Source organism: Fusarium verticillioides, chromosome 11, assembly GCF_000149555.1.
Source record: "Fusarium verticillioides 7600 chromosome 11, whole genome shotgun sequence".
NCBI lineage: Eukaryota > Fungi > Ascomycota > Sordariomycetes > Hypocreales > Nectriaceae > Fusarium > Fusarium verticillioides.
The window spans coordinates 180,002-189,415 of NC_031685.1; the positions used below are offsets into that span (position 1 = coordinate 180,002).

Consider the following 9,414-nt stretch of genomic DNA (forward strand, 5'->3'; position numbering starts at 1 on the left):
CAGGCTTGTTCTACAATGCGGACATAACTCTGAATGGTATGCTGAGACAAGTGCAGAGTGACATACGCCAACTATCCAAAGGAATACACTGGATGAGGTTGTGGCTTGGGACTATTGAATGCATGTGCGAGGTATGCCGCGGGAAACCAACCTTCCGGTTTGTACAGCTGGGATCCTCAATGATTTGTCCATGCCCAGGCCCGTAAAGGTAAATAGATCGCCGGCCAGCAGGACAACGCAAATGCCAGGCCATCGGGAAGCTTCTTCATGCTCTGCCGCATCTCTGCCACAATTCGTCCAGTCGGAACGGGCTAATCTTTAGGGCAATCGACAAACTCTTTGTCTATCCGGCCACTGCCATGTTTCTCGTACAAGTGGTGCCTTTCAAAGCTGCAGAAGTTACCGTTAATCTGACGCGGTAGACTTGGTCTTCGCCTTGTACTGTTCAGGGTCCAAGTACTGCCAGCTGAAAGGCTGGCCGGCTTTGGACAGATTCTTGCTCCTTTCCTCATCAGCATCAATTTCCCATTACCTGCAGTACCAAAGCGAATGGATATACGGACAAAAGACCCAATGGCCGTTTCCAAAATTCGTCCGTTGGAACAGCCATCATCGAAGTTAGCTTGTACTCCAGGCCTCAGCATATTTACATACAATTGAGCAGTTTATCAGTGAACGAAATGCCACGATTGCGTTCACCAGTCCACCATTTTCTAGTCCATTCGGAAGTTGGTCAGCGCCAGTTGCCTCACGGCCCTTTGCAAATGGATTGTTTTTGGTCTTATCCCCGAGTGACTGCATTCATCGAAGCGATGCTTCGGTCTAATATCTGTTGCCCAGCCTAAAGTTTAACTTTCTAGGTGGCCGTCATCCCCATAGTTGCTCAACATGTTAACACGGACTTGAATGCCATGCTACTCTTGTACTCGATGTCGAATGTCCATTTGCGACAGTCTGCAGACAAGCCATTGCTGTCACTCCGGGACATTGCAAACGCTATTGGTGGATGAGGCGATAACCGTAAGTGGCATGCTAAGGTTCCCAAGAGATTTATCTCACGAGAAATGACTTTCATTGGACTTGGATGGCCTGTAGGACGGCTGTGAGGACCTGCGCAGACTCCAGTGAGAAGCCTCAGCCCGTACGTAGATGGGCCCCTTTTCCCTTCTGGCACTTTGTGACTGACAGCAACTTCATTCAAGAGACTATCTTGTTGAACTCGAACGCCTGTAAAAAGGATCTTACTCAGGGGGCACTCTGCTGCGGCAGATAAAGTCTGTTTCACAAAGTGAAGTTGTTGTCGGAGAATTGCACAACAACCGACATGACCAATGGTGGCAAGTCGCCCCAGATCAAACTTTTGCATGAAGTCATGCATTCACGACAATGCAATCATAAACTTCCTTCTACAGATCATTTGTTAGGTCGATTAATGGTAGAGTTTGTGTCCAAAAAGCTTGCTGACGCCCCTGGCCCGAACCACGCAAGATGCAAGTCGAACAAAAACACCCAAAATCTAAGTCCCATCCAAGCAATCTTTTGAGCAAGTCAGAACAGGAGGAATTTGCAGGGATTGCGACACTTGAATCCCCGTCCATCGCATCAATCGTCGTGTCTAATCTCGGCAGTTTACCAGTTCGACCATCTAGGACAAAATGACAGCAGGAACAGGAGGTACCTGTCACATGCTTCCGCGCCAGCCCCACTAACGCGCGTCCACCAAACCTTGCTGCGAAATTGTTAAGGACAATTGGACACGATTTTGCAGCAGCGCAACAGAATTTGCGACGTAGCGCGCCCAAAAATGAGTTTCAGTTGTTGGTTGTAAGTATAAAAAGGGAGACAGGCCCAGCCTGTCTCAATTGCAGTCTCAGACCATTGGTTCTCATTAACAACCTGCAGGACGCAAGGATTTTTCGTCAGATATGACTCTCGATTTGATATTGTCATCACTGACTGCTGTTGGTAAGTACTTCAGCATTTGCAACGTAAGTACCATTCTCATTTCAAGTTCTTGGGCAGGTGGGGGAATGGTGTTGTCGTTACTTCCCTTCTTGTTGTCGCTCTGCCCGTGGCGGAGTTGACGCTCCGGGTTATCACGTGCGTTCATTTTTTTTGGCGAGACTACCAGCCGCTGCACCGCCTTCAGGAACGCCACGCCTTGAGCATGCAGTCGGTTTGTCGGTTCGACGATTCGTGAATCGTGGTCTTATTGGGATCGTTCTCTTTGTTTTGCGATCCTTTAACCCTTGCCCTTGATGAGCAATAAGAATGCACGGAAGAAATGAGCTAATGGAAATCAGGAAACGATGCAGTTGAACTTGCATTTGACGAGAGGCTCGAACTCGGGGGGGCACATCTCCTGATCCAAAGATGATGTCAATAAAAAGTGACTCTGGTTTGAAAGTGAACAATGATGATACTGCAATACCTATGCGGCTCTCAATGGCTCAGGTCTTGAGAAATGCAAGGGTTTCAGTCTGAGTTTCGACACACGGACAGAGCTGTAAAGTTTGCGACGTGTCACGACTCACCACATGAAGAGCACAGTCATTGCCCTTATCTGTAGACACAACAGCATGTTTATTATTTAGAATTAGTTGTGGCCAAAAGCCAAAGGTTATCACGCCCTGTCTCCCAAGTATAAAAAGGGCGTTGCCGCCCATGACAGACTTAAAATATTTGTTTTCACATACCAGCCCCCAGCTCAGCTCTGTTTGGATTAATTCGCTCTGACTTTCATTCTTTATCAAAGGCCTTACCAGCCTAACTGGGTAGCTTTCCTTCGACTACCTAATCCCATTGGGACTGTTCGCGGCTGGGGGAATGACCCTGAAAAGGGCACTTATACGGGTTCATGCCAAACCACACATGAGCCCCTTTGATCCTTCGACGTTACGAGCAATGATGTTGCTGTCGTACCCGCATCACCCCCAGTGACCTGAGGTCTGGGCGATGCGAACGGTTCAGCCTGAGCTCAGATTTCTCTTTTTCGGAACTGGGGGCGCTGGCGAAGTTCAACGTTTGTCATACGGATTCTCGAAGCCTGAATGTGTAGTATCTGTTCTTTTTAACGATGATGATGCTGTCGCGCCAAGGTTAATTACTCGACACCCAGTGTGTTGAGGAGATTAGCGCTTCAGTCTGAGTTCAACACAAGATACTTCTATAAGACTTTAATTGTCACTACGATGGAACAGAACACCAAGTGGTGCTTCAAATATCCTCCAAAGTTGGAGTTTGACTTTATCAGAGTGTCTTTCCTGCGAGTATAATACGCACCTGGGACTCGATCTTTCATGGTCTCTGCGTCTACAAATTCTCTTCAACCACTTAGTACGCAAAGCCACTATTTTATCCCGTTTAGCATTCAATTGCAGTAGGTAGAATAGATAGATCTCTACCAACATGGCGTGTAATCGAGCCCTAGCGCGTCCCTATCACTAGCCGGCATTGTATGGCGTAGGTCTTTTGAAAACCAATCCGGTTCTAGACTTCAAAATGCAGCAAAGTCCGATTGACACAGAAACATTACATTATAGACCAGTATCATCATGAAAGCCATTCAAATCAAGGATTTCAACGCACCCTATACCGTCTTCGATGTTGACAAGCCAAAGCCCAAACCCCATCAGCTACTCATCCAGATCAAGGCGGGCGAGTTCTGTCACACTGATTGTATGGCCCTTGAAAATGCTTTTGGCTCAAAACTACCGTTCATTGGGTCACATGAACCAGCTAGTGTTGTTGTGGAAGTCGGATCTGAGGCTCGAGGGTTTGCGGAGGGTGATCGAGTAGGATGTCTCAACTTTGACAGCTGCTGCGGTAGGTGATTCTCTCATGCGTCGGAAATTTACTTATATGATCAGGTAACTGTCCTGACTAAGAAGCTTGGAGGCCCATATACTGCGATAATCCACTTATGGAAGGCATCACGACGGATGGGGCATGGGCGGAATACATGGCAGCGTGAGTACTTCTGTTCACATCATGCCTACATATCATTCACAGCGTTTACGATTCTCAGCGACGCTCGATTTACTGTGAAACCCACAGACTTAGTTGAATTTTCCACTGCAGCCTGTATGATGTGTGCCGGCATCACCGTGTATGGAGGTATCAAGAAAGCTCAAGTTCCATCTGGTAGCTCGATTGGTATTGTGGACATTGGTGGTCTTGGCCATATCGAGACGCAGGTTGCCAAAGCAATGGTATATCGGAAGCCTTCCAGTAGTGATTGTTTGAGACTGACATGAGTACATGTAGGGATATCAAGTGGCTGCGATTGATGTGAAGCAAGATGCCCTAGACCTTGTCGCATCTTACCATCTGAAACCCGACATCTGCATTCTATCCACCGATCCAGCTGAAACTTCCCCGGAGAAGATCGCCAATTTTATAAACGGCGACTGCCCTGGCCTCGACGCCACAATAGACGCAACTGATGCTCCCGCTGCTTTTGATCTCGCAGCCAAGTTGACGCGTAAGCACGGAACTATGGTTCTTCTGGGCCAGCCTGAGAAGGGCATTACTTTATCTTATCAGAACGTCATCTTTCGTGATATTAAGCTGATCGGCTCTCTTATTGTGGATGCCAATGAAACTGAGGAGCTCTTGGAACTAGTCGTGAAGCATAATATCCAGGTCAAGATCAAGGAATGGAAGCTTGAAGATGCTGAGAAGATGAGACAAGACTATTTGGCTGGTAGGAACAGCGGTAAGAATGTCATAGTATTCTAGCCAATCTTGTAGGATTTGTTGGTCATCTCCGAAGCTTCTGGGTAGAGTTTGACACTGTGAAAACAGCCATCTTGACCTCGTCACATGTGTTCGCAGCTTAAAGTCAAACCTTGAGCCAGCAATCAGCAACACAACCCTTATCCCAACAATTCCAACTCTTCTTCAATCCGATCACGAGGTGCCATTCAATCGAATCATCAGCCGCTAAATGTCAAAGCGCAAACGTTGAACAAACTAAGCTTCAACAGATCTCCCATCATGCCAGATAAGCTCATGATCCAAGATGCGACCCCTAAAAATCAACCCATTGGCTCCGAACACGAACACGTCGATCATTCCATACGCGCATCCCAATTAAACAACAACAATCTTTTTCGTATTCACTCGGTTTTTTTTTTTTTTTTCTTTACGCAAATTAGGTCGGAACCCCGCGGGCGGCGTGATGGTTCCATACGTGAGTCGATGATCACCTTATTTCACGGCCACAAAACCTTCAGACAAATTTATGGTTTAAATGACATATTTTTCCATTTTATTTCCGAAGCCATTTAAAACTCCATCCCGCCCAAGTCCCCCCTCTTCTTCGGCATCAATTAGGAAAAGTCGCTATGGCAGCAAAACTACGCTCAAAACGATGTCAGGAACAAACCTCCGTAAAGCAACGGCTTATCGATAACCAACTCGGTAACCCCATCCCACTCGGCGACTCGTTTCCACAATACTGACTTTCCTAGGCATATGCCTCGGTATTCTAACCCCTCTGCTCATTGCGCAATGCAACAGTTTTACACGTCCCCTCACCGCCAAGCTCACGTCGCTCTCGTACCGAGACGTGTTCACGGGGGAGTACGGCGTCGGGTTCGATGACAATTACCTCGTGGCCGTTCTGATCGTGGTGTTGACGGGTCTGCGGGATGCTACGATGCGCTTCGTTCTGGACCCAGTGGCGGCCGCCTGGGGACTGGGGAGGGCTAGATCCATGCGGCTCAAGGAACAGGCTTGGATGGTCGTTTACTATTCCACTTGCTGGTCCGTTGGCATGGTATGATTGACGTCCCCGCCAATTAGATGGGGTTTATTAACTAATGTCGGCAGTGCATCTATGCGTCTTCGTCGTATTGGTTGGATCTTCAGGCTATGTGGACGAATTGGCCGAATCGCGAAATATCCGGCCTCATGAAGATTTACATGCTGGCACAATTGGCTTTCTGGCTTCAACAGATGATTGTCATCAATATCGAGAAGCGTCGCAAGGACCATTGGCAGATGCTCTCTCACCACGTCGTCACAATTGCTCTAGTGTTTTGCTCGTATCGATATGGCCTCACTCGCGTCGGCAACGTTGTCCTGATCCTCATGGACTTTAACGACTTAATTTTCTCGATCGCGAAGTGCCTAAAGTACATCAAGCTACAGTCTTTGTGCGATTTCATGTTCGGCGCATTCGTTGTCAGCTGGGTGCTGTGCCGCCATGTTGCGTTCCCGATGGTATGCTGGTCTGTTTACGCGCATAGTCTAGCCATCGCCGGGCCGAAATGCTTCGTTGGCTCAGGAAAGAACATCATTGGTCCTTCGGAGGTTCCGACACATGGCTATTTCTATCTGTTTGAACCATTGATCTACACCAATGGGAGAGTATGCTACGACTACACTATCAAGACACTATTCGTGAGCGGACTTTTGTTTCTGGAGGCACTCATGCTTGTATGGTTCGGCATGATCGTCAAATTGGTCATTCGAGTTCTTCGTGGTGGAAATGCAGAAGATACGCGCAGCGATAATGAAGAAGAAGAGGAGGAGGAACTGCCGATCAAGGTTGAGGTTGATGCCGAGAAACTCCAATTTCCGAAGATATATCCCTCCGGAGGGAGAGGCACATCTTCCGTTTTTCAGTCACCGAGGGTAACGAGTATTTCCAAGGATAGAAAGGGCTGCTTGGATAGAATCGGGTGCGAACAGAGGATATCACGATAAGCGACATCTTGATTGGGATAGATCAGGAACTAAGAGAAGGATATACCCTGGAGCTACGTTAGATGCGGGACATAACGTACAGACTAGCTAATGTTCAATACTAATAATGATGGAAACTTTAATCAACGACATACGATGAATTGGCTATATTGCAGTGATGTTAAGATGCTGCCGACGATGCCGAAGAGGAGAATAACTGTCGGACCGAAAATATGTCGACTTCTCAAATACCGCAACATCATGCCGAAATGCAACGATCGCTATCCCGCGACTATCCCCCAATTGAGAGTATTCGGAGCATGTCCCCTCACAGCATCTAAACTCTACGGTTTAGGGTAAGGCTCCAACGCGTCCGTCATACGAGTGCAACGCGTCCTGGCTCCATGTCAAGCTGTATACTTACCGCTACCCGTACTCAAACCAAAACCATCGTAAGACGAGCGGATCGCAGCAGAGACCATTGACGAAGAACTGTTAAACTTTGAAGACATTCAGAACGCTTCCAATGACCGAAAAAAGTTTAGCGCTCAGCGATTCCAAGGTCAACGCCAACAGGTGGCGAAGCGAGCGCTATAACCCCTGCCCTCGCGTGATGATGTTTCTCCCCCCCGCACGATTCTCCTCTCCCCTGCCCTGTTCTGTTTAGCTTAGCTTACCTCGACTGCCTAATTTACTCCGCATGATTCCAAATCAATTTTCTGGACCTGCACGATTACGGTATGTCCATTCACGGCACTGCTCAAAAGGATATCCATGGAAAGTTTACTGCTGCAACAGCAAAGATCCTATGAAATGGCAGGCAATAGTAATGCAGGTACCCAAATGCGCGCAGAGCTAATAATAGAGTTTCTGCTAAGGTCGGTTAAGAAATCGCACGAATTGACTCACCGTTTTGTGGCTGGGATCGTGATTATGTGTCTATGCAGGGTCGCGGCTCTGTTGACAAAAAGTTGCATCCGCTGCAGCTGCGCCATGTCGATGCAGAAAGGAAGAGGAACTTGCGTCTTTGCAGCTTCTTCTTCGAGAGGGGAAAACCGTTGAATCCTACTGATAGAGCGTCGATAAAGGCCTGGGATCAGGGATGGGGCACGGCCGGGCGAAATTGCCACTGCGTAGCGAGGACCAATGGGCTCGCAAAGCGAGATGTGACATTCTAGATAGAGTTGCCGCTGCATGAAACCCCAAGAATTCATTGTGATATTGGATGGGATGGTTTCGAGGATCGATCACAAGGGAATTGCTACGCTGGGATCAGGCCATTTGACCTGCGGGATTTGTGAAGCCAAGATGTCGCCTGCAGAAGATTGCTATTATTAGCAAAAGATGTCTTGGGAGACGGGATGAGTATGCAGATTGTAATTGCTTTGTTGGTGATGACTTGTTGAGAATTGTATGGCCCAAAGGTTCGGGTACATGGATCGACCGGACCCAGCATGCGACCGCAGTTTGTGACTGCGTATGCTTATTTTTGTAGTCTGTTGTGATGATAAATGAGCCAAGCAACAAGCTGTACGAATCAAAACGCGAATAGGTTACTGCTGACGACTGAGCAATTAGCAGGGATGAGATTGAGCTTATTGTCAGCAAAGCCCGAGCCCTGCGGTTAGATAATTTGTAGACAAGATACACCAAAAAGTCATCTGCATTCGCAAAATACGGGGTTATACAGCAGACGAGGCCAGATCAATTTGTCTCGGGTTACTACGTACTGCACTGTAATCGGGAACTTGGGAAGAGCCCGACGTGACACTGCACCCGAAGATTGGATGTTTGGTCCTCTGAGGGGTGAGGAGCTTTACTCCGGCCCGCGCTCACGGCATTGATCGTCTACCTAGCTAATCTGTTTGACAATATTCCGATTGGTTGCGGTACGGCAGGGTGAGCAAGAGTGGGTAGTCGGACCATATGTGGGATAATCACAGCTTGGCAGGGCGATTAGAAGAATGGCTCTGCCCAATCTATCTCCAACAGAGACAGGCTTGATCAGTCAGCTTGTACTGAGAATTATTAAGAAAACAACATGCATAAGGTCGATTCCTCAAGGGTAAATGATAAACTCTAAACCATGTGTTTCACTGGTGTTCTCCAAAAGTTTATATTAAGCTACCACCTTCTCAGTATGGCCCAAGTCTCACGTAAACCAATAGCAGTCCTGTGATTTACCATCCCTGTCGGCAGTTGGTGCGTGTGATTCAATTGGCATTGCCGCTTATCAGGGATCTTTTTCTTCTCTCGCCCTAGCACCCAGATTTTCTCCGTCTCCACATGAACAATGAATCCACGGACGAGACATCTGATTCCAGTATCGTCACCGCCTATCACTAACTGGGAAACAAGCAGGAGGGGTCAGTGACGTTGGTGTGGATTGCACTGCTTAGAAGAGGCAAGAAAAGGCTGGGTTTATCCTTGTGATACCGCAGCCAGGCCAAGGTCTCTCTGATCCATGCACCAATGGCTAGACTAAGATGCACTGTAACTGAGCCTCGATTGCTAATCCGAGCGTCTGACCTGCTGCATAAGGCCCTATACCACTGACACTGCCGACTTGGCGCTGTCCCAGCCCCTGCAGATCGTCACTGTAACCTTCTTTTTCTTGCCTCTTCACTCTGGGTACAAAACTAAACATAAATCCGCCCGTTTTTCTGGTCTGTTCGTCTGTCAGTCTCACAACCTCACAGTCACAGCACATACTCCCCAGCC

The 9,414-nt window shown here is 47.9% G+C and overlaps 2 protein-coding genes across 2 annotated transcripts; both read left to right on the forward strand.

The window, feature by feature from the left end:
* Positions 1-3,554: 3,554 nt before the first annotated feature.
* On the forward strand, positions 3,555-4,763 carry FVEG_17391 (hypothetical protein; the record flags this gene model as incomplete). The annotated part of the gene is made up of 4 exons (XM_018906637.1): positions 3,555-3,825; positions 3,888-3,969; positions 4,028-4,211; positions 4,267-4,763. 4 exons carry the CDS (start codon positions 3,555-3,557, stop codon positions 4,738-4,740), a joined length of 1,011 nt encoding a protein of 336 aa, XP_018760956.1. The 3' UTR covers positions 4,741-4,763.
* A 402-nt stretch (positions 4,764-5,165) lies between these two features.
* FVEG_12887 (hypothetical protein) lies at positions 5,166-6,862 on the forward strand. Its single transcript, XM_018902268.1, has 3 exons — positions 5,166-5,424; positions 5,475-5,782; positions 5,836-6,862. Exons 1-3 carry the CDS (start codon positions 5,349-5,351, stop codon positions 6,712-6,714), a joined length of 1,263 nt encoding a protein of 420 aa, XP_018760957.1. The 5' UTR covers positions 5,166-5,348; the 3' UTR covers positions 6,715-6,862.
* Positions 6,863-9,414: the final 2,552 nt, after the last annotated feature.